Source organism: Panulirus ornatus, chromosome 18 (assembly GCF_036320965.1).
Source record: "Panulirus ornatus isolate Po-2019 chromosome 18, ASM3632096v1, whole genome shotgun sequence".
NCBI lineage: Eukaryota > Metazoa > Arthropoda > Malacostraca > Decapoda > Palinuridae > Panulirus > Panulirus ornatus.
In genome coordinates this window covers 5,871,752-5,896,751 of record NC_092241.1, presented here as the reverse complement: position 1 = coordinate 5,896,751, position 25,000 = coordinate 5,871,752, and the positions used below count along the sequence as shown (strand labels likewise).

The window sequence follows — 25,000 nt, the reverse complement described above, 5'->3', positions numbered from 1 at the left end:
CCGTCCGTATCACGTACGGAGCAGCGGGGGTGGTGGTGGTGGTGGTCCGTTAACACAGCAAGAGAGTTGCGTGAGGGTCCGTTAACACAGCAAGATAGTTGCGTGAGGGTCCGTTAACACAGCAAGATAGTTGCGTGAGGGTCCGTTAACACAGCAAGATAGTTGCGTGAGGGTCCGTTAACACAGCAAGATAGTTGCGTGAGGGTCCGTTAACACAGCAGTGTAATTGCGTGAGGGTTCGTCACCCACCCAGCCAGTGTGGCGGGTGTGGGTGAGCAAGAGACAACGCGCGAGGGTGCGCGCGTGTGTGTGTGTGGGTAGCGGTGTGTGTGTTATATCCTCACCGGGCTTGCCCTACCTCACCTCACCCTCACCTCACCCTCCCTCCTACACACACACACACGCCCCTCGTCGTGTGTGTGGTATATCCTCACCGGGCTTGCTCTACCTCACCCTCACCTGACCCTCCCACACACACACACACACCGCCACACACACCATCATGTGTGTGTGGCGGTGTGTGTGTGTGGCATATCCTACCTCACCTCACCTCACCTCACCTCATCCTCCCTCCCACACACACACACACACACACACACACCGTCATGTGTGTGGTATATCCTACCTCACCTCACCTCACCTCTCCCTCCCTCCTACACACACCGTCATGTGTGTGTGTGGCGGTGTGTGTGTGTGGTATATCCTACCTCACCTCACCCTCCCTCCCACACACACACACACACCTCACCTCACCTCTCCCTCCCTCCCTCCTACACACACCGTCATGTGTGTGTGGCGGTGTGTGTGGCATATCCTACCTCACCTCACCTCACCTCACCCTCACCTCACCCTCCCTCCCACACACACACACACACACGCCCCCACCGTCATGTGTGTGTGGCGGTGTGTGTGTGTGGTATATCCTACCTCACCTCACCCTCACCTCACCTTCCCTCCCACACACACACACACACACATACATACACCGTCATGTGTGTGTGGCGGTGTGTGTGGCGGTGTGTGTGTGGTATATCCTACCTCACCTCACCTCACCTCACCTCACCCTCCCTCCCACACACACACACACCCACACACACACACACACGCCCCCACCTCGTCATATACCCTCCCTCCGCTACATCATCTACGCGCCGCGGGCGGGGCCACAACAGCTATGAGCTGTAGAAGCACCAGCAGTGTTACCAAGTTGAAGGAGGGCGTGGCGCCCCCACCCGTCTGCATGGCCGCCGGCTGCTCTCCTGTGAGGGACAGAAGAGACGGGGGTCACTCAACGCTGCCACGAGACAGAGAGACAGACACATGGAAGACAGGTATGGACAGCGTGAAACCACAAGTTATTAGTAGTAAATTTGCATAGTATCTACCGTCTACATGGAGAGTCGAGAGTAGTAATTTGCATAGCATCTACTGTCTATATGGACGGTCATGAGTAGTAATTTGCATAGCATCTACCGTTTATATGGACAGTCGGGAGTAGTAATTTGCATAGCGTCGACTGTCTATATGGACGGTCATGAGTAGTAATTTGCATAGCATCTACCGTCTATATGGACAGTCGGGAGTAGTAATTTGCATAGCATCGACTGTCTATATGGACAGTCGAGAGTAGTAATTTGCATAGCATCGACTGTCTATATGGACGGTCAAACAGTAGTAATTTGCATAGCATCTACCGTCTATATGGACAGTCGAGAGTAGTAATTTGCATAGTATCTACCGTCTATATGGACAGTTAAAGAGTAGTAATTTGCATAGCATCTACCGTGTATATGGACAGTCAAAGAGTAGTAATTTGCATAGCATCTACTGTCTATATGGACAGTCATAAGCAGTAATTTGCATAGCATCTACCGTCTATATGGACAGTCATGAGTAGTAATTTGCATAGCATCTACCGTCTATATGGACAGCCAAGAGTAGTAATTTGCATAGCATCTACCGTCTATATGGACAGTCAAGAGTAGTAATTTGCATAGCATCTACCGTCTATATGGACAGTCATGAGTAGTAATTTGCATAGCATCTACCGTCTATATGGACAGTCAAAGAGTAGTAATTTGCATAGCATCTACCGTCTATGTGGACAGCCAAGAGTAGTAATTTGCATAGCATCTACCGTCTATATGGACAGTCAAAGAGTAGTAATTTGCATAGCATCTACCGTCTATATGGACAGTCAAGAGTAGTAATTTGCATAGCATCTACCGTCTATATGGACAGTCAAGAGTAGTAATTTGCATAGCATCTACCGTCTATATGGACAGTCATGAGTAGTAATTTGCATAGCATCTACCGTCTATATGGACAGTCATGAGTAGTAATTTGCATAGCATCTACCGTCTATATGGACAGTCATGAGTAGTAATTTGCATAGCATCTACCGTCTATATGGACAGCCAAGAGTAGTAATTTGCATAGCATCGACTGTCTATATGGACAGTCATGAGTAGTAATTTGCATAGCATCTACCGTCTATATGGACAGTCATGAGTAGTAATTTGCATAGCATCGACCGTCTATATGGACAGTCAAGAGTAGTAATTTGCATAGCATCTACCGTCTATATGTGGAGAATAATAATTTGTACATCTATCCACAATTTTGCACCAATGGCTCCCTCACTTGTCAACACACTCACTGTTACTTTTACTCACGAAACTCAAAATTGACTCACAAAACTCAAAATGACTCACAAAACTCAAAATGACTCACAAAACTCAAAATGACTCAAAACTCAAAATGACTCACAAAATTCAAAATGACTCACGAAACTCAAAAATGACTCACGAAACTCAAAATGACTCACGAAACTCAAAATGAATCACAAAACTCAATATTACTCACAAAACTCAAAATGACTCACGAAACAAAATGACTCACGAAACTCAAAATGACTCACGAAACTCAAAATGACTCACGAAACTGAAAATGACTCACGAAACTCAAAATGACTCACGAAACTCAAAAATGACTCACGAAACTCAAAATGACTCACGAAACTCAAAAATGACTCACGAAACTCAAAAATGATTCCCCTGGCCATGATCCTTGAGAGGAGGGTATATAAACAGGCAGCCAGCGAAAAAGCAAGTTATGTGGCGGAGGAACCGCATCCCATTTTCGAACCATCGAAACTGCATTCTTGTGGCGTTCTTGCGTCTCCAAACGGGGGAGTGTGGGGGAGTGGGGGAGTGTGGGGGGAGTGTGGGGGGTGTGGGTAGATTATCATGCATATGTCTTTGATAAGAGAGATTATGGTAGACAGTGTGGGTAGATTATCATGGATATGTCTCTGATAAGAGAGATTACAGTAGATAATCTGGGTAGAGTATTTTGCGTATGTGTCTGATAAGAGAGATTATGGTAGACAGTGTGGGTAGATTATCATGCATATGTCTTTGATAAGAGAGATTATGGTAGACAATGTGCGTAGATTATCATGGATATGTGTCTGATAAGAGAGATTATGGTAGACAATGTGGGTAGATTATCATGGATATGTGTCTGATAAGAGAGATTATGGTAGACAGTGTGGGTAGATTATCATGCATATGTCTTTGATAAGAGAGATTATGGTAGACAATGTGGGTAGATTATCATGCATATGTCTTTGATAAGAGAGATTATGGTAGACAATGTGGGTAGATTATCATGCATATGTCTTTGATAAGAGAGATTATGGTAGACAGTGTGGGTAGATTATCATGGATATGTGTCTGATAGAGAGATTATGGTAGACAGTGTGGGTAGATTATCATGGATATGTGTCTGATAAGAGAGATTATGGTAGACAGTGTGGGTAGATTATCATGCATATGTCTTTGATAAGAGAGATTATGGTAGACAGTGTGGGTAGATTATCATGCATATGTCTTTGATAAGAGAGATTATGGTAGACAGTGTGGGTAGATTATCATGGATATGTCTCTGATAAGAGAGATTATGGTAGACAATGTGGGTAGATTATCATGGATATGTGTCTGATAAGAGAGATTATGGTAGACAGTGTGGGTAGATTATCATGGATATGTGTCTGATAAGAGAGATTATGGTAGACAGTGTGGGTAGATTATCATGGATATGTCTCTGATAAGAGAGATTACAGTAGATAATCTGGGTAGAGTATTTTGCGTATGTGTCTGATAAGAGAGATTATGGTAGACAATGTGGGTAGATTATCATGGATATGTCTCTGATAAGAGAGATTATGGTAGACAGTGTGGGTAGATTATCATGGATATGTCTCTGATAAGAGAGATTATGGTAGACAGTGTGGGTAGATTATCATGCATATGTCTTTGATAAGAGAGATTATGGTAGACAGTGTGGGTAGATTATCATGGATATGTGTCTGATAAGAGAGATTATGGTAGACAGTGTGGGTAGATTATCATGGATATGTCTCTGATAAGAGAGATCATGGTAGACAGTGTGGGTAGATTATCATGGATATGTGTCTGATAAGAGAGATTATGGTAGACAATGTGGGTAGATTATCATGGATATGTCTCTGATAAGAGAGATCATGGTAGACAGTGTGGGTAGATTATCATGCATATGTCTTTGATAAGAGAGATTATGGTAGACAGTGTGGGTAGATTATCATGGATATGTCTCTGATAAGAGAGATCATGGTAGACAGTGTGGGTAGATTATCATGGATATGTGTCTGATAAGAGAGATTATGGTAGACAATGTGGGTAGATTATCATGCATATGTCTTTGATAAGAGAGATTATGGTAGACAATGTGGGTAGATTATCATGCATATGTCTTTGATAAGAGAGATTATGGTAGACAGTGTGGGTAGATTATCATGGATATGTGTCTGACAAGAGAGATTATGGTAGACAATGTGGGTAGAGTATCATGGATATATCTCTGATAAGAGAGATTATGGTAGACAATGTGGGTAGATTATCATGGATATGTCTCTGATAAGAGAGATTATGGTAGACAATGTGCGTAGATTATCATGGATATGTCTCTGATAAGAGAGATTATGGTAGACAGTGTGGGTAGATTATCATGGATATGTGTCTGATAAGAGAGATTATGGTAGACAATGTGGGTAGATTATCATGGATATGTGTCTGATAAGAGAGATTATGGTAGACAATGTGGGTAGATTATCATGGATATGTCTCTGATAAGAGAGATTATGGTAGACAATGTGCGTAGATTATCATGGATATGTCTCTGATAAGAGAGATTATGGTAGACAATGTGCGTAGATTATCATGGATATGTCTCTGATAAGAGAGATTATGGTAGACAATGTGGGTAGATTATCATGCATATGTCTTTGATAAGAGAGATTATGGTAGACAATGTGGGTAGATTATCATGCATATGTCTCTGATAAGAGAGATTACAGTAGATAATCTGGGTAGAGTATTTTGCGTATGTGTCTGATAAGAGAGATTATGGTAGACAATGTGGGTAGATTATCATGGATATGTGTCTGATAAGAGAGATTATGGTAGACAATGTGGGTAGATTATGATGGATATGTGTCTGATAAGAGAGATTATGGTAGACAGTGTGGGTAGATTATCATGCATATGTCTTTGATAAGAGAGATTATGGTAGACAATGTGCGTAGATTATCATGGATATGTGTCTGATAAGAGAGATCATGGTAGACAGTGTGGGTAGATTATCATGGATATGTGTCTGACAAGAGAGATTACAGTAGATAATCTGGGTAGATTATCATGGATATGTCTCTGATAAGAGAGATTATGGTAGACAGTGTGGGTAGAGTATTGTGGGTATATGCCTCTGATAAGAGAGATAAGGTGGATAACGTGCATAATGAGAGGTCGGTCGTGAGGTAGGGCGTTTCTGTGAGTTGACACAGATCAGTAAATTCTAAACCCGTGTTTCGCGAGACCAAAAAAAAGAAAAAAAAAATAATACCGTTTCCCTTCATGGATTCTGGGTCGCTGAGCATAAAAGATTGGACCGCGAAACTACTCGATCGCGGTTTCCAAGAAGAAGAAGAAAAATAACAATTCCATTTTACGTTACGTCCCGCGTAGGAGACGCCCTTTATTAGGGACACCGGGTATCGTCATATTGGATTTACGCAATGAAACCCAACGCCTCTTCGCTTGTATACAAGTCCTGGAACACATCATTTCATCCAACTCTAGTCACCTACCATCGCTGGACTCATATTTACCCGATGGTAACATTCACTGTCTTCATCGTTCCACTGCGCTCTGCTGAGCCCCACCCCTGAAGGCAATCCAGACCAGAGCGAGGGAAAATGTATCTTCAAAGACGTGTGTTGTGACCCCATTATCTGACAGGAGGATGAAAACAGATTTTCCCACAAATTTCCCTGGAGCTGTCAGAGTGGAAGTTGGTTGCCACCAGCTGGAGAGAGAGAGAGAGTATTCCATAGCGTCTTATTGTCTTCAATGAGGAAGCCGTCGAACTGGTCGTCTTTGAAGTACTCGTGGATCAGTGGATCAACGAAGAAGAACCACCTTGATTTTGGCTTTGATATTGGCTTCACTGAGTCCACTTGTATCCACAGCATTCACCAAGTGCTTCATGAGGTCCAAGTTTGATGTGCAGAGGCGGTGGGGGGGAGGAAGGAAGCTGGCTGGATTCTTCTAGCGGTTGGGGGGGGATGTAAGATCTTTCTTCCAGGCTCCAGCGGCTGTCTGGAAACCTAGCCCTTGGGCGAAAAAAAAAGAAATATCTTGGCTGGATTCTTCCAGCGGCTGTCTGGAGGCCCAGCCCTTGGAACAGGAAGTCTTTTGCTCGACTATTGTAGTCACACAGGAGACGGCAGAACTTCGGGTAGCTCCGTTGCCGTCCAGGCAAAATAGCAACGACCATCAAGTGGGCACGAAACTGCCAATGGTCTATTCTTTTCCTTTCTTGATGTAGCTCAAGAGATGCTTCGTGTCGTCATGCGATTCTTTCACATGGACTACATGACCCACTGGAACGGACATGCTTGCCATCGTGCAGTAGCAGAACGGGGTATAAGACTCATTGACGAGGCTATGAACACATCCTCTCCACTCCTCAAGGGTTATGGTTAATATTAAGGGCTGCCATCAGATCTTAAAGGTATGGAGCGAGAGTTTTATGGATGGAAGGTTGCCATTAGACCATCTATCTATCTTGGCACAGGAGACGAGGGTCATCTTCCATCTATCTTGGCACAGGAGACGAGGGTCATCTTCCATCTATCTTGGCACAGGAGACGAGGATCATCTTCCATCTATCTTGGCACAGGAGACGAGGGTCATCTTCCATCTATCTTGGCACAGGAGACGAGGTCATCTTCCATCTATCTTGGCACAGGAGAAGAGGTCATCTTCCATCTATCTTAGTACAGGAGACGAGGGTCATCTTCCATCTATCTTGGCACAGGAGACGAGGGTCATCTTCCATCTATCTTGGCATAGGAGACGAGGGTCATCTTCCATCTATCTTGGTACAGGAGACGAGGGTCATCTTCCATCTATCTTGGCACAGGAGACGAGGGTCATCTTCCATCTATCTTGGTACAGGAGACGAGGGTCATCTTCCATCTATCTTGGTACAGGAGACGAGGGTCATCTTCCATCTTAAAGATATGGAGCGACAGTTTTATGGCCGGCACGAAGCAGGTCCCGTCTTCATACGCGAGATGCCACTCTTGCTGTTTCAAAGCCCCAGCATTTCCCTGCCTTGCTCTTCGACACTTCCAGATCATGTTTTATGAGGTTCAACAGACGTTGGTCACGTTATGAGGTGCAGCAGATGTCTGTCACGTTATGAGGTTCAACAGATGTCTGTCACGTTATGAGGTTCAGCAGATGTCTGTCACGTTATGAGGTTCAGCAGATGTCTGTCACGTTATGAGGTGCAGCAGATGTCTGTCACGTTATGAGGTGCAGCAGATGTCTGTCACGTTATGAGGTTCAGCAGATGTCTGTCACGTTATGAGGTTCAGCAGATGTCTGTCACGTTATGAGGTGCAGCAGATGTCTGTCACGTTATGAGGTTCAGCAGATGTCTGTCACGTTATGAGGTTCAGCAGATGTCTGTCACGTTATGAGGTGCAGCAGATGTCTGTCATGTTATGAGGTGCAGCAGATGTCTGTCACGTTATGAGGTGCAGCAGATGTCTGTCACGTTATGAGGTGCAGCAGATGTCTGTCACGTTATGAGATGCAGCAGACGTGTCATGTTATGAGGTTCAAAAGACGTCTGTCACGTTATGAGGTGCAGCAGATGTCTGTCACGTCTGGTGCGCAATCAGGAACTTTGGATGTTGATGGCTCGAATCTTGGCCTCCGGTCCGACCGCTGATCTTGAGGAAAACGAATCCAGAATGGAAAGTGCCCCTCCACACAGTTGGGGGTAAAAAGAGGGCCGCGCCCTAGAGGACATAGATGGATCATTCAAGTGCCACGTCTTCCTTCTTCTTGGATAGACCTTTGCCTGTCCCGGAGGCCCAATGTAGAAGTAACAGACACAGACACGATTTGTCTAAGCTCCCTCTATGCTTTGGGTAGGGCGAAAGAGTCTTCGATCGCCCTTGCCAACCAACTACGACTGTGTTTTGTTTCTTTTCTCCTGCTTGCACAAACATCCCATCGTATTTGGAAGGGCTTAGAATCCTCTTTGTTCCCCCCCCCCCCCCCCCGGTTCATAATTAAAGCAAAAGAGGGGTTTCTTTTTGCTGATGATGCGAAAGGCGACTGACTCCTTTGTACAATGCTAAAAAAAAAAAGAAACTCGCTCCACTGTATGACCACTTGCGAGAGAGGCATCCACTGTTTACGTATGGTAATGAAAGTTTTCGAGAGGAAGGCACACGAGGCTCTTGGCACAGCTGGAGCATCATACTACGACTCAAAGCAAAAACAAGCACACAGCACTGGAAGAAGCAGAAAAAGCATTGTATTAGTGAAATAGAAACCTGGGCTTTTGCACTCCGATTACAATATTTACGCCATTGACGCCAAAGAACTCCGTAACAAGAGGAAGAGACGAACACATACGTCAAGGTACGGGGGAAAAAAAGAATATTAGAGAAGGAAGAAAAGGACTTTGTGTCGTGCGAACTGGGTGAAAGAAGAAAAAGGACTTTGTGTCGTGCGAACTGGGTGAAAGAAGAAAAGGACTTTGTGTCGTGCGAACTGGGTGAAAGAAAAGAAGGACTTTGTGTCGTGCGAACTGGGCGAAAGAAGAAAAGGACTTTGAGTCGTGCGAACTGGGTGAAAGAAGAAAAAGGACTTTGTGTCGTGCGAACTGGCTGACTTTGCCCAGAGTCTAATATCAATAGATTGATGGTATAATTACCTCGGTCAGAGATATCATCAATGACTCCACTGTGCCGAAAAATGCCCAGTGAATAGGATGCCAGAGATTAGAAAATCACTGGAATATGGATCAAATTCCTTAATGACATGAGACAATGGGTTTGCCCCAGGCCTCTCACAGAGCACGAAAGAAAAAAGAACAAAAAAAATAGGCCTACTAAGAGAGGTTTTTATGGAAACGTTTATAACCAAGAAAAATGCCTAGAAAAAATACCCAGAATGGCATGTAATATTGAACGTGAAAAATGTGCCTCAATGAGAGAGATTTTTATATCTTTTTTTGAGAGCAAATGTTGTGTCACGCCAAAAAAATTGCTAAAAATTGTAAGGGAACAGAACAGGGTATTTTATCGCCATTCAAATTAACCGTAAAATGGAAATATACTTTGAATGATCAATTTGAACATGTAATATCTCCTTTGTTCAACATATACCCAGTAAATAGGATGCGAATAATCGAAATATCTTTCAAAACATATAATCAGTTAAATCCTTGATTACATGGATCAATATCGGAATATCTTTCAAAACATATATTCAGTTAAATCCTTGATTACAGAAATCAATAATTAGAATATATTTCAAAACATATAATCAGTTAAATCCTTGATTACAAGGATTAATATCGGAATATCTTTCAAAACATATAATCAATTAAATCCTTGATTACATGGATCAATATCGGAATATCTTTCAAAACATATAATCAGTTAAATCCTTGATTACAAGGATTAATATCGGAATATATTTCAAAACATATAATCAATTAAATCCTTAATTACAGAAATCAATAATTAGAATATATTTCAAAACATATAATCAGTTAAATCCTTGATTACAGGGATTAATATCGGAATATCTTTCAAAACATATAATCAGTTAAATCCTTGATTATATTGATTAATATCGGAATATATTTCAAAACATATAATCAATTAAATCCTTAATTATAGAAATCAATAATCAGATTAATTTTCAAAACATATTATTGCACTTAAACCCGAAGTTAAGCGCTGGGATCAACAGACCCCACAAAAACCTAATATCTTAACCCTAAATTCGCTCTGAAAAATATACCCTTTATTAAATTTCTAAGTAAATCGACTCGCTCCAAGGGAAAAATGCCAAATATTGCAGGTTCAGGGCCATCAGAAAAATTTAAAAAAAAATTAAAACTATGAGAGAATTTTGTAGCCTTCACGATCATCGAAACTCCCTCGCAGTATCTACTCCGGCCGATAGATAACCAATAGATAGGATGCAGATGATGAAAATGTCTTTTAAAAACGTATAATCAATTTTGAAACCATGATTGCACATCTTAATGGCTCCACCAAAGACAGTATTTCGTCCATGGATTCGTACGAAGCACGGACTTCCTCGTCAGACGCGGGAAACGGCGATCAAGTGTATGAAATACAGTATATATACATATTCATACTTGATCGCCATTTCTCGCGTTTTTTTTTTTGAGGTGGCGCCACGAATAGATACAGAAAGGCCACATTCGTTCGCATCCAAATTCTCGCTGTCATTTGCTGCCATATCTACTCCCAGATGGACATAGAATTTCCCCTTAGATTTCTTCTTCAAGCTCACATTTCAACTAACCCTTCCCTCCATCCTTCTAAATCTTATAACCTTTATCTTATTCACATTTACTCTCATCTTCCTTCCTCTCACACACACACTTCCAAACTCAGTCACCAACTTCTGCAGTTTCTCTCTGTAATCTGCCACCAGCGCTGTATCATCAGCGAACAACAACTGACTCACTTCCCAAGCGCCTCTCATCCAGAACAGACTGCATACTCGCCCCCTCTCTCCAAAACTCTTGTATTTACCTCCCTAACCACCCCATCCTTAAACAAATCAATTTACCATGGGGACATTACACACTCCTGCCGTAGACCGACCTTCACCGAGAACCAATCACTCTCCTCTCTTCTTCCTACTCGTAAACATGCCTTACATCCTTGATAAAATATATGCTTTATCCAGATCCATAAATGCCACATGCAAATCCTTCTGTTTCTCAATGTATTTCTCGCACACATTCTTCAAAGCAAACACCTGATCCACACATCCTCTACCACTTCTGAAACCATACTGTTCTTCCCCAGTCTGATGCTCTGTACATGCCTTCACCCTCTCAATCATATAACTTACCAGATAGACTTAAACTTGTACCTCTGTCGATTGTACACTCGCCTATGTTCCCCTTGTTTTTATACAATGGCACTATACATACATTCCGCCAATCCTCGGCCACTTTCACCATGATCCAGCCACCTTGCCACATTTCATCTTACGCAAGACCTTCAATACCTCTCCGCACCATGACTCTCGTCGCATACCAACACGGCCATAACACACCCCCCCTACCTCCGCCACCCTATCATTTTCGACAGTCCTTCAAAGTCACCACCACATCTCCTCCTCACTTCGTAACTGCCTGTTACAAGTACGTGTGTGTGTGTGTGTGTGTGTGTGTGTGTGTGTGTGTGTGTGTAATCACGATGCGATGCACTTGAACACCCCCCCCCCTCCCCACTGTGCGCCAGACTTGAACGAACATGAACGCTTCCCAACTCTCTCTCTCTCTCTCTCTCTCTCTCTCTCTCTCTCTCTCTCTCTCTCTCTCTCTCTCTCTCTCTCTCTCTCTCTCTCGCCACCTACCTGCCCTGGCGCGACCTTTGTGCAGGCCGCCCCGCTCCTGTGGGCGCGTCCTTGCAACACCGAAGGAGGAGGAGAAGGAGGTGGAGGCGGAGGAGGAGGAAGTGGTGTGTGTGTGTGTGTGGTGGGGTGTGTATTTCCCCCCTCCCTTTAGTTACCTCCCCAGCCACTCTCTTGCTCCTCCTCCTCCCTCCTTCCACTTCCCACCACCTCCTTCCCTCCCTCCATCTCATTCCCTCTCCCTCCCTCATGCCTGTCCTCTGCCCCAACGTTCCTGGGCAGCCGATGCCATCAACGATTCAGTAAAAGTCGAGGAGCGCCTCACTCAGCAGGGAGTGAACTCCCTCCACTCTGGCAACTTACCACGACCCACGTTCCTGTTGCCGACTATGTGAATGCAGCCATCAGTCAGAACTCCAAAAAGATGCTGGCGTGCCAGTTTACATGGACAATTGGGCTGGTGCAATCTTGACTTTGAGAGTGTCGAAGAGGCGAAGAAGACGCGCCTTTCCCCACTGGCAAGAGTGATAACTCGATGGTCTGCCCATGGCGAAGTTCTGAGGAAGTTTTGGCGAAGTTTTGGCGTAGTTTTGGCGAAGTTCTGACGAAGTTTTGGCGGTTATGATGTTATCTTGAAGGTTGACCTGCACATGACGAAGTTTTGGCGAAGTTCTGACGAAGTTTTGACGAAGTTCTGGCGTAGTTTTGGCGAAGTTCTGACGAAGTTTTGGCGGTTATGATGCTATTTTTAAGGTTGACCTGCACATTGCGAAGTTCTGACAAAGTTTTGACGAAGTTCTGACGAAGTTTTGGCGGTTTTGATGCTATCTTTAAGGTTGATCTACACATGGCGAAGTTCTGACGAAGTTTTGACGAAGTTCTGGCGAAGTTTTGGCGAAGTTCTGAGGAAGTTTTGGCGAAGAAGTTATGATGCTATTTTTAAGGTTGATCTGCACATGGCGAAGTTCTGACGAAGTTTTGAAGAAGATTTGGCGAAGTTCTGACGAAGTTTTGACGAAGATTTGGCGAAGTTCTGACGAAGATTTGGCGAAGTTCTGACGAAGTTATAGCGAAGAAGTTATGATGCTATTTTCAAGGTTGAACTTCCGTTTTTTCTTCTATTGTTAGGTTAAACTTCGTCTTTCGATAAGGGTATGTTTTTGGTATTGTCTAATCATAGCATTGGCTCCTTTGCATGTCGGCTCTAAACACCCCCCAAGCAAGGTATATGGAGGCCAATTCTAACCCTACTTGTGTTTGTGACGAAATGTGTAGCTTAAACTCACGTTTCGTGTTTGCTTGCTTGCTTGCTTGCCCTTGTGTGTACGTGTGTCTGAGTGTAAACAATAGACTCGTGCTGATCTTGGAAATGTGTCATATTCATGCCTTAGATAAGGTGTGACTATTGCGAGCCATCTAAATATCGTCTTGACACCTTTGTCCTCAACCACCTCCATCTTCTTTGGTATTTGGAGAGAGTTTCCAATGCCTTAATTGGTCGATTTCACGTCTCTGGTCACCAGTCCAATTCCTTAATTGGTCGATTCTACGTCTCTTGCTCTCGCGAAGGTTGCATGCAACGCCTCTACCAATACTGTATAGTCTGGCCATCCTCTCTTAGAGTCTCTGGGGGAATTTCTGTATTGTATCCATCCAGTTCTCGATCGCTTTTGATGTGGTGTGGCAACGAGGGGGTTAATATAATCTCCAGGTTTCCGTCTTTTGACTTTCTCCCAGCACTTTTCTGTTCTATTTGGCTTCCTCCTTTGGTTTAGCCTGTGTTTACAACTGGTGGCGTATCTCGTGTTCATTTTCTTATCATCTTTGGGGTTCCTTAGGACTTCCATCTACGTCGTTTCTCCATTTTCATCAAAGTTTCCATTTCTTGAACTGATCCCCAAACGCACTCATAAGCTGGTATATCAGGACTGGGAAGGGGATGGGTACTGGTGGAGAGTGGATATGCTGGTATATCAGGACTGGGAAGGGGATGGGTACTGGTGGAGAGTGGATATGCTGGTATATCAGGACTGGGAAGGGGATGGGTACTGGTGGAGAGTGGATATGCTGGTATATCAGGACTGGGAAGGGGATGGGTACTGGTGGAGAGTGGATATGCTGGTATATCAGGACTGGGAAGGGGATGGGTACTGGTGGAGAGTGGATATGCTGGTATATCAGGACTGGGAAGGGGATGGGTACTGGTGGAGAGTGGATATGCTGGTATATCAGGACTGGGAAGGGGATGGGTACTGGTGGAGAGTGGATATGCTGGTATATCAGGACTGGGAAGGGGATGGGTACTGGTGGAGAGTGGATATGCTGGTATATCAGGACTGGGAAGGGGATGGGTACTGGTGGAGAGTGGATATGCTGGTATATCAGGACTGGGAAGGGGATGGGTACTGGTGGAGAGTGGATATGCTGGTATATCAGGACTGGGAAGGGGATGGGTACTGGTGGAGAGTGGATATGCTGGTATATCAGGACTGGGAAGGGGATGGGTACTGGTGGAGAGTGGATATGCTGGTATATCAGGACTGGGAAGGGGATGGGTACTGGTGGAGAGTGGATATGCTGGTATATCAGGACTGGGAAGGGGATGGGTACTGGTGGAGAGTGGATATGCTGGTATATCAGGACTGGGAAGGGGATGGGTACTGGTGGAGAGTGGATATGCTGGTATATCAGGACTGGGAAGGGGATGGGTACTGGTGGAGAGTGGATATGCTGGTATATCAGGACTGGGAAGGGGATGGGTACTGGTGGAGAGTGGATATGCTGGTATATCAGGACTGGGAAGGGGATGGGTACTGGTGGAGAGTGGATATGCTGGTATATCAGGACTGGGAAGGGGATGGGTACTGGTGGAGAGTGGATATGCTGGTATATCAGGACTGGGAAGGGGATGGGTACTGGTGGAGAGTGGATATGCTGGTATATCAGGACTGGGAAGGGGATGGGTACTGGTGGAGAGTGGATATGCTGGTATATCAGGACTGGGAAGGGGATGGGTACTGGTGGAGAGTGGATATGCTGGTATATCAGGACTGGGAAGGGGATGGGTACTGGTGGAGAGTGGATATGCTGGTATATCAGGACTGGGAAGGGGATGGGTACTGGTGGAGAGTGGATATGCTGGTATATCAGGACTGGGAAGGGGATGGGTACTGGTGGAGAGTGGATATGCTGGTATATCAGGACTGGGAAGGGGATGGGTACTGGTGGAGAGTGGATATGCTGGTATATCAGGACTGGGAAGGGGATGGGTACTGGTGGAGAGTGGATATGCTGGTATATCAGGACTGGGAAGGGGATGGGTACTGGTGGAGAGTGGATATGCTGGTATATCAGGACTGGGAAGGGGATGGGTACTGGTGGAGAGTGGATATGCTGGTATATCAGGACTGGGAAGGGGATGGGTACTGGTGGAGAGTGGATATGCTGGTATATCAGGACTGGGAAGGGGATGGGTACTGGTGGAGAGTGGATATGCTGGTATATCAGGACTGGGAAGGGGATGGGTACTGGTGGAGAGTGGATATGCTGGTATATCAGGACTGGGAAGGGGATGGGTACTGGTGGAGAGTGGATATGCTGGTATATCAGGACTGGGAAGGGGATGGGTACTGGTGGAGAGTGGATATGCTGGTATATCAGGACTGGGAAGGGGATGGGTACTGGTGGAGAGTGGATATGCTGGTATATCAGGACTGGGAAGGGGATGGGTACTGGTGGAGAGTGGATATGCTGGTATATCAGGACTGGGAAGGGGATGGGTACTGGTGGAGAGTGGATATGCTGGTATATCAGGACTGGGAAGGGGATGGGTACTGGTGGAGAGTGGATATGCTGGTATATCAGGACTGGGAAGGGGATGGGTACTGGTGGAGAGTGGATATGCTGGTATATCAGGACTGGGAAGGGGATGGGTACTGGTGGAGAGTGGATATGCTGGTATATCAGGACTGGGAAGGGGATGGGTACTGGTGGAGAGTGGATATGCTGGTATATCAGGACTGGGAAGGGGATGGGTACTGGTGGAGAGTGGATATGCTGGTATATCAGGACTGGGAAGGGGATGGGTACTGGTGGAGAGTGGATATGCTGGTATATCAGGACTGGGAAGGGGATGGGTACTGGTGGAGAGTGGATATGCTGGTATATCAGGACTGGGAAGGGGATGGGTACTGGTGGAGAGTGGATATGCTGGTATATCAGGACTGGGAAGGGGATGGGTACTGGTGGAGAGTGGATATGCTGGTATATCAGGACTGGGAAGGGGATGGGTACTGGTGGAGAGTGGATATGCTGGTATATCAGGACTGGGAAGGGGATGGGTACTGGTGGAGAGTGGATATGCTGGTATATCAGGACTGGGAAGGGGATGGGTACTGGTGGAGAGTGGATATGCTGGTATATCAGGACTGGGAAGGGGATGGGTACTGGTGGAGAGTGGATATGCTGGTATATCAGGACTGGGAAGGGGATGGGTACTGGTGGAGAGTGGATATGCTGGTATATCAGGACTGGGAAGGGGATGGGTACTGGTGGAGAGTGGATATGCTGGTATATCAGGACTGGGAAGGGGATGGGTACTGGTGGAGAGTGGATATGCTGGTATATCAGGACTGGGAAGGGGATGGGTACTGGTGGAGAGTGGATATGCTGGTATATCAGGACTGGGAAGGGGATGGGTACTGGTGGAGAGTGGATATGCTGGTATATCAGGACTGGGAAGGGGATGGGTACTGGTGGAGAGTGGATATGCTGGTATATCAGGACTGGGAAGGGGATGGGTACTGGTGGAGAGTGGATATGCTGGTATATCAGGACTGGGAAGGGGATGGGTACTGGTGGAGAGTGGATATGCTGGTATATCAGGACTGGGAAGGGGATGGGTACTGGTGGAGAGTGGATATGCTGGTATATCAGGACTGGGAAGGGGATGGGTACTGGTGGAGAGTGGATATGCTGGTATATCAGGACTGGGAAGGGGATGGGTACTGGTGGAGAGTGGATATGCTGGTATATCAGGACTGGGAAGGGGATGGGTACTGGTGGAGAGTGGATATGCTGGTATATCAGGACTGGGAAGGGGATGGGTACTGGTGGAGAGTGGATATGCTGGTATATCAGGACTGGGAAGGGGATGGGTACTGGTGGAGAGTGGATATGCTGGTATATCAGGACTGGGAAGGGGATGGGTACTGGTGGAGAGTGGATATGCTGGTATATCAGGACTGGGAAGGGGATGGGTACTGGTGGAGAGTGGATATGCTGGTATATCAGGACTGGGAAGGGGATGGGTACTGGTGGAGAGTGGATATGCTGGTATATCAGGACTGGGAAGGGGATGGGTACTGGTGGAGAGTGGATATGCTGGTATATCAGGACTGGGAAGGGGATGGGTACTGGTGGAGAGTGGATATGCTGGTATATCAGGACTGGGAAGGGGATGGGTACTGGTGGAGAGTGGATATGCTGGTATATCAGGACTGGGAAGGGGATGGGTACTGGTGGAGAGTGGATATGCTGGTATATCAGGACTGGGAAGGGGATGGGTACTGGTGGAGAGTGGATATGCTGGTATATCAGGACTGGGAAGGGGATGGGTACTGGTGGAGAGTGGATATGCTGGTATATCAGGACTGGGAAGGGGATGGGTACTGGTGGAGAGTGGATATGCTGGTATATCAGGACTGGGAAGGGGATGGGTACTGGTGGAGAGTGGATATGCTGGTATATCAGGACTGGGAAGGGGATGGGTACTGGTGGAGAGTGGATATGCTGGTATATCAGGACTGGGAAGGGGATGGGTACTGGTGGAGAGTGGATATGCTGGTATATCAGGACTGGGAAGGGGATGGGTACTGGTGGAGAGTGGATATGCTGGTATATCAGGACTGGGAAGGGGATGGGTACTGGTGGAGAGTGGATATGCTGGTATATCAGGACTGGGAAGGGGATGGGTACTGGTGGAGAGTGGATATGCTGGTATATCAGGACTGGGAAGGGGATGGGTACTGGTGGAGAGTGGATATGCTGGTATATCAGGACTGGGAAGGGGATGGGTACTGGTGGAGAGTGGATATGCTGGTATATCAGGACTGGGAAGGGGATGGGTACTGGTGGAGAGTGGATATGCTGGTATATCAGGACTGGGAAGGGGATGGGTACTGGTGGAGAGTGGATATGCTGGTATATCAGGACTGGGAAGGGGATGGGTACTGGTGGAGAGTGGATATGCTGGTATATCAGGACTGGGAAGGGGATGGGTACTGGTGGAGAGTGGATATGCTGGTATATCAGGACTGGGAAGGGGATGGGTACTGGTGGAGAGTGGATATGCTGGTATATCAGGACTGGGAAGGGGATGGGTACTGGTGGAGAGTGGATATGCTGGTATATCAGGACTGGGAAGGGGATGGGTACTGGTGGAGAGTGGATATGCTGGTATATCAGGACTGGGAAGGGGATGGGTACTGGTGGAGAGTGGATATGCTGGTATATCAGGACTGGGAAGGGGATGGGTACTGGTGGAGAGTGGATATGCTGGTATATCAGGACTGGGAAGGGGATGGGTACTGGTGGAGAGTGGATATGCTGGTATATCAGGACTGGGAAGGGGATGGGTACTGGTGGAGAGTGGATATGCTGGTATATCAGGACTGGGAAGGGGATGGGTACTGGTGGAGAGTGGATATGCTGGTATATCAGGACTGGGAAGGGGATGGGTACTGGTGGAGAGTGGATATGCTGGTATATCAGGACTGGGAAGGGGATGGGTACTGGTGGAGAGTGGATATGCTGGTATATCAGGACTGGGAAGGGGATGGGTACTGGTGGAGAGTGGATATGCTGGTATATCAGGACTGGGAAGGGGATGGGTACTGGTGGAGAGTGGATATGCTGGTATATCAGGACTGGGAAGGGGATGGGTACTGGTGGAGAGTGGATATGCTGGTATATCAGGACTGGGAAGGGGATGGGTACTGGTGGAGAGTGGATATGCTGGTATATCAGGACTGGGAAGGGGATGGGTACTGGTGGAGAGTGGATATGCTGGTATATCAGGACTGGGAAGGGGATGGGTACTGGTGGAGAGTGGATATGCTGGTATATCAGGACTGGGAAGGGGATGGGTACTGGTGGAGAGTGGATATGCTGGTATATCAGGACTGGGAAGGGGATGGGTACTGGTGGAGAGTGGATATGCTGGTATATCAGGACTGGGAAGGGGATGGGTACTGGTGGAGAGTGGATATGCTGGTATATCAGGACTGGGAAGGGGATGGGTACTGGTGGAGAGTGGATATGCTGGTATATCAGGACTGGGAAGGGGATGGGTACTGGTGGAGAGTGGATATGCTGGTATATCAGGACTGGGAAGGGGATGGGTACTGGTGGAGAGTGGATATGCTGGTATATCAGGACTGGGAAGGGGATGGGTACTGGTGGAGAGTGGATATGCTGGTATATCAGGACTGGGAAGGGGATGGGTACTGGTGGAGAGTGGATATGCTGGTATATCAGGACTGGGAAGGGGATGGGTACTGGTGGAGAGTGGATATGCTGGTATATCAGGACTGGGAAGGGGATGGGTACTGGTGGAGAGTGGATATGCTGGTATATCAGGACTGGGAAGGGGATGGGTACTGGTGGAGAGTGGATATGCTGGTATATCAGGACTGGGAAGGGGATGGGTACTGGTGGAGAGTGGATATGCTGGTATATCAGGACTGGGAAGGGGATGGGTACTGGTGGAGAGTGGATATGCTGGTATATCAGGACTGGGAAGGGGATGGGTACTGGTGGAGAGTGGATATGCTGGTATATCAGGACTGGGAAGGGGATGGGTACTGGTGGAGAGTGGATATGCTGGTATATCAGGACTGGGAAGGGGATGGGTACTGGTGGAGAGTGGATATGCTGGTATATCAGGACTGGGAAGGGGATGGGTACTGGTGGAGAGTGGATATGCTGGTATATCAGGACTGGGAAGGGGATGGGTACTGGTGGAGAGTGGATATGCTGGTATATCAGGACTGGGAAGGGGATGGGTACTGGTGGAGAGTGGATATGCTGGTATATCAGGACTGGGAAGGGGATGGGTACTGGTGGAGAGTGGATATGCTGGTATATCAGGACTGGGAAGGGGATGGGTACTGGTGGAGAGTGGATATGCTGGTATATCAGGACTGGGAAGGGGATGGGTACTGGTGGAGAGTGGATATGCTGGTATATCAGGACTGGGAAGGGGATGGGTACTGGTGGAGAGTGGATATGCTGGTATATCAGGACTGGGAAGGGGATGGGTACTGGTGGAGAGTGGATATGCTGGTATATCAGGACTGGGAAGGGGATGGGTACTGGTGGAGAGTGGATATGCTGGTATATCAGGACTGGGAAGGGGATGGGTACTGGTGGAGAGTGGATATGCTGGTATATCAGGACTGGGAAGGGGATGGGTACTGGTGGAGAGTGGATATGCTGGTATATCAGGACTGGGAAGGGGATGGGTACTGGTGGAGAGTGGATATGCTGGTATATCAGGACTGGGAAGGGGATGGGTACTGGTGGAGAGTGGATATGCTGGTATATCAGGACTGGGAAGGGGATGGGTACTGGTGGAGAGTGGATATGCTGGTATATCAGGACTGGGAAGGGGATGGGTACTGGTGGAGAGTGGATATGCTGGTATATCAGGACTGGGAAGGGGATGGGTACTGGTGGAGAGTGGATATGCTGGTATATCAGGACTGGGAAGGGGATGGGTACTGGTGGAGAGTGGATATGCTGGTATATCAGGACTGGGAAGGGGATGGGTACTGGTGGAGAGTGGATATGCTGGTATATCAGGACTGGGAAGGGGATGGGTACTGGTGGAGAGTGGATATGCTGGTATATCAGGACTGGGAAGGGGATGGGTACTGGTGGAGAGTGGATATGCTGGTATATCAGGACTGGGAAGGGGATGGGTACTGGTGGAGAGTGGATATGCTGGTATATCAGGACTGGGAAGGGGATGGGTACTGGTGGAGAGTGGATATGCTGGTATATCAGGACTGGGAAGGGGATGGGTACTGGTGGAGAGTGGATATGCTGGTATATCAGGACTGGGAAGGGGATGGGTACTGGTGGAGAGTGGATATGCTGGTATATCAGGACTGGGAAGGGGATGGGTACTGGTGGAGAGTGGATATGCTGGTATATCAGGACTGGGAAGGGGATGGGTACTGGTGGAGAGTGGATATGCTGGTATATCAGGACTGGGAAGGGGATGGGTACTGGTGGAGAGTGGATATGCTGGTATATCAGGACTGGGAAGGGGATGGGTACTGGTGGAGAGTGGATATGCTGGTATATCAGGACTGGGAAGGGGATGGGTACTGGTGGAGAGTGGATATGCTGGTATATCAGGACTGGGAAGGGGATGGGTACTGGTGGAGAGTGGATATGCTGGTATATCAGGACTGGGAAGGGGATGGGTACTGGTGGAGAGTGGATATGCTGGTATATCAGGACTGGGAAGGGGATGGGTACTGGTGGAGAGTGGATATGCTGGTATATCAGGACTGGGAAGGGGATGGGTACTGGTGGAGAGTGGATATGCTGGTATATCAGGACTGGGAAGGGGATGGGTACTGGTGGAGAGTGGATATGCTGGTATATCAGGACTGGGAAGGGGATGGGTACTGGTGGAGAGTGGATATGCTGGTATATCTAGGACTGGGAAGAGGGGATGGGGAGTGGATATGCTGGTATACCAGACTCTGGGAGAGGACAGGTAATGGTAAGTGGGTATGTTGGTATACCAGACCAGGGTACTGGTAGGGAGGAGGTATGCTGGTTTACTAGGGGGATAGGACGAGTGAGTTTACATGAGTTTGCATGAGTTTACACGACTTAACATGAGTTTACATGAGTTTACACGACTTAACATGAGTTTGCATGAGTTTACACGAGTTTACATGAGTTTGCATGAGTTTACACGACTTAACATATGAGTTTACATGAGTTTACACGACTTAACATGAGTTTACATGAGTTTACAAGACTTAACATGAGTTTACACGAGTTTACATATGAGTTTACATGAGTTTACACGACTTAACATGAGTTTACACGACTTAACATGAGTTTACACGAGTTTACATATGAGTTTACATGAGTTTACACGACTTAACATGAGTTTACACGACAATACACTAAGTCTAACTCAAGAAAATACAATTTTTGCTCTGGATTTTTTTGGAAAGTACTTGGGAAAGTACTTTGTCTGAAGCTATCAAGTCACACGAACTTAAAAGTTCTTAAAACTGGGGAGGGTGACTTAGGGAGGGTGTGGTGTTGTGGGAACCTGTGACTTACGAGTTTACATGCTAACCTTACCTGGCATGTTGACCTGGTTAATGATACAGGTTAAATTGATCGTACTGCCGGCTTTGACGTATTCTGGGCCCAGGATGATAGAGCGAGACTCTAGAACGGAAGGGAAAGAAAGAGAAATAATAACTTTGACCAAATCCTTAAAAGGAGAGAGAAAGAGAACCAGTAGCGTTAATGTATAGGATATATAGAAACTCATTAATGCACAGGCCTAGGATTATAATGGGAGTTCTATACTGTGGTTCTATCAATTGTTCATCTATACATGATGTCAGACTGATGGTAATGGGAGTTCTATACTGTGGTTCTATCAATTGTTTATCTATACATGATGTAGACTGATGGTAATGGGAGTTCTATACTGTGGTTCTATCAATTGTTCATCTATACATGATGTAGACTGATGGTAATGGGAGTTCTATACTGTGGTTCTATCAATTGTTCATCTATACATGATGTAGACTGATGGTAATGGGAGTTCTATACTGTGGTTCTATCAATTATCTATACATGATGTCGACTGATGGTAATAGGAGTTCTATACTGTGGTTCTATCAACTGTTCATCTATACATGATGTCGACGGATGGTAAAATAGGAGTTCTATACTGTGGTTCTATCAATTGTTCATCTATACATGACGTCGACTGATGGTAATAGGAGTTCTATACTGTGGTTCTATCAATTGTTCATCTATACATGATGTCGACGGATGGTAAAAGGAGTTCTATATTGTGGTTCTATCAATTGTTTATCTATACATGATGTCGACTGATGGTAATGGGAGTTCTATACTGTGGTTCTATCAAGTGTTCATCTATACATGATGTCGACGGATGGTAAAAGGAGTTCTATATTGTGGTTCTATCAATTGTTTATCTATACATGATGTCGACTGATGGTAATGGGAGTTCTATACTGTGGTTCTATCAATTGTTCATCTATACATGATGTAGACTGATGGTAATGGGAGTTCTATACTGTGGTTCTATCAATTGTTCATCTATAAATGAGGTCGACTGATGGTGATGGGAGTTCTATACTGTGGTTCTATCAATTGTTCATCTATACATGATGTAGACTGATGGTGATGGGAGTTCTATACTGTGGTTCTATCAATTGTTTATCTATACATGATGTCGACTGATGGTAATGGGAGTTCTATAGCAATAGCCTTTTGAACACGACCTGGTACTACCCGAAAGCTAAGGGGGGTCGTTACTTCGTGCTCTAGGGTCGTACCGTCGTGCTCAAGGGTCGTACCGTCGTGCTCAAGGGTCGTATACCGTCGTGCTCAAGGGTCGTACCGTCGTGCTCATGGGTCGTACCGTCGTGCTCAAAGGTCGTACCGTCGTGCTCAAGGGTCGTATACCGTCGCGTTCAAGGAGCTAACTGCTCACAAACACCACACCAATGAGGAGCAGGTCCTTGTCGTCAAGGATGCGTTCAAAACCGCGTCAAGGATGCGTTCAAAACCGCGTCAAGGATGCGTTCAAAACCGCGTCAAGGATGCGTTCAAAAACCGCGTCAAGGAAGCGTTCAAAACCGCGTCAAGGATGCGTTCAAAAACCGCGTCAAGGATGCGTTCAAAACCGCGTCAAGGATGCGTTCAAAAACCGCGTCAAGGAAGCGTTCAAAACCGCGTCGTCAAGGATGCGTTCCAAAACCGCGTCAAGGATGCGTTCAAAACCGCGTCAAGGATGCGTTCAAAACCGCAGCGTCAAGGAAGCGTTCAAAACCGCGTCAAGGAAACGTTCAAAACCGCAGCGTCAAGGAAGCGTTCAAAACCGCGTCAAGGAAGCGTTTAAAAACCGCAGCGTCAAGGAAGCGTTCAAAACCGCGTCAAGGATGCGTTCAAAACCGCGTCAAGGAAACGTTCAAAACCGCAGCGTCAAGGATGCGTTCAAAACCGCGTCAAGGAAACGTTCAAAACCGCAGCGTCAAGGATGCGTTCAAAACCGCGTCAAGGATGCGTTCAAAACCGCGTCAAGGATGCGTTCAAAACCGCGTCAAGGAAACGTTCAAAACCGCAGCGTCAAGGATGCGTTCAAAACCGCGTCAAGGATGCGTTCAAAACCGCAGCGTCAAGGATGCGTTCAAAACCGCGTCAAGGATGCGTTCAAAACCGCAGCGTCAAGGATGCGTTCAAAACCGCGTCAAGGATGCGTTCAAAACCGCGTCAAGGATGCGTTCAAAACCGCGTCAAGGATGCGTTCAAAACCGCAGCGTCAAGGATGCGTTCAAAACCGCAGCGTCAAGGATGCGTTCAAAACCGCGTCAAGGATGCGTTCAAAACCGCGTCAAGGATGCGTTCAAAACCGCGTCAAGGATGCGTTCAAAACCGCGTCAAGGATGCGTTCAAAACCGCGTCAAGGATGCGTTCAAAACCGCGTCAAGGATGCGTTCAAAACCGCGTCAAGGATGCGTTCAAAACCGCGTCAAGGATGCGTTCAAAACCGCGTCAAGGATGCGTTCAAAACCGCAGCGTCAAGGATGCGTTCAAAACCGCGTCAAGGATGCGTTCAAAACCGCGTCAAGGATGCGTTCAAAACCGCGTCAAGGATGCGTTCAAAA

General features: G+C 46.6%; 1 protein-coding gene and 1 long non-coding RNA gene across 2 annotated transcripts in view; one reads left to right on the top strand and one right to left on the bottom strand.

Annotated features, from left to right (window-relative positions):
* Positions 1-1,066: 1,066 nt before the first annotated feature.
* Positions 1,067-25,000, top strand: part of LOC139754964 (uncharacterized) — a 53,759-nt gene continuing 29,825 nt past the window's right edge. Inside the window, exon 1 of the long non-coding RNA XR_011713990.1 lies at positions 1,067-1,331. This is a non-coding gene — a long non-coding RNA (uncharacterized lncRNA). The remainder of the gene's footprint in view (positions 1,332-25,000) is intronic.
* Positions 22,322-25,000, bottom strand: part of LOC139754963 (zwei Ig domain protein zig-8-like) — a 688,172-nt gene continuing 685,493 nt past the window's right edge. Inside the window, exon 6 of the mRNA XM_071672804.1 lies at positions 22,322-22,520. Coding sequence (XP_071528905.1) covers positions 22,414-22,520 — 107 coding nt within the window. The 3' untranslated portion in view covers positions 22,322-22,413. The remainder of the gene's footprint in view (positions 22,521-25,000) is intronic.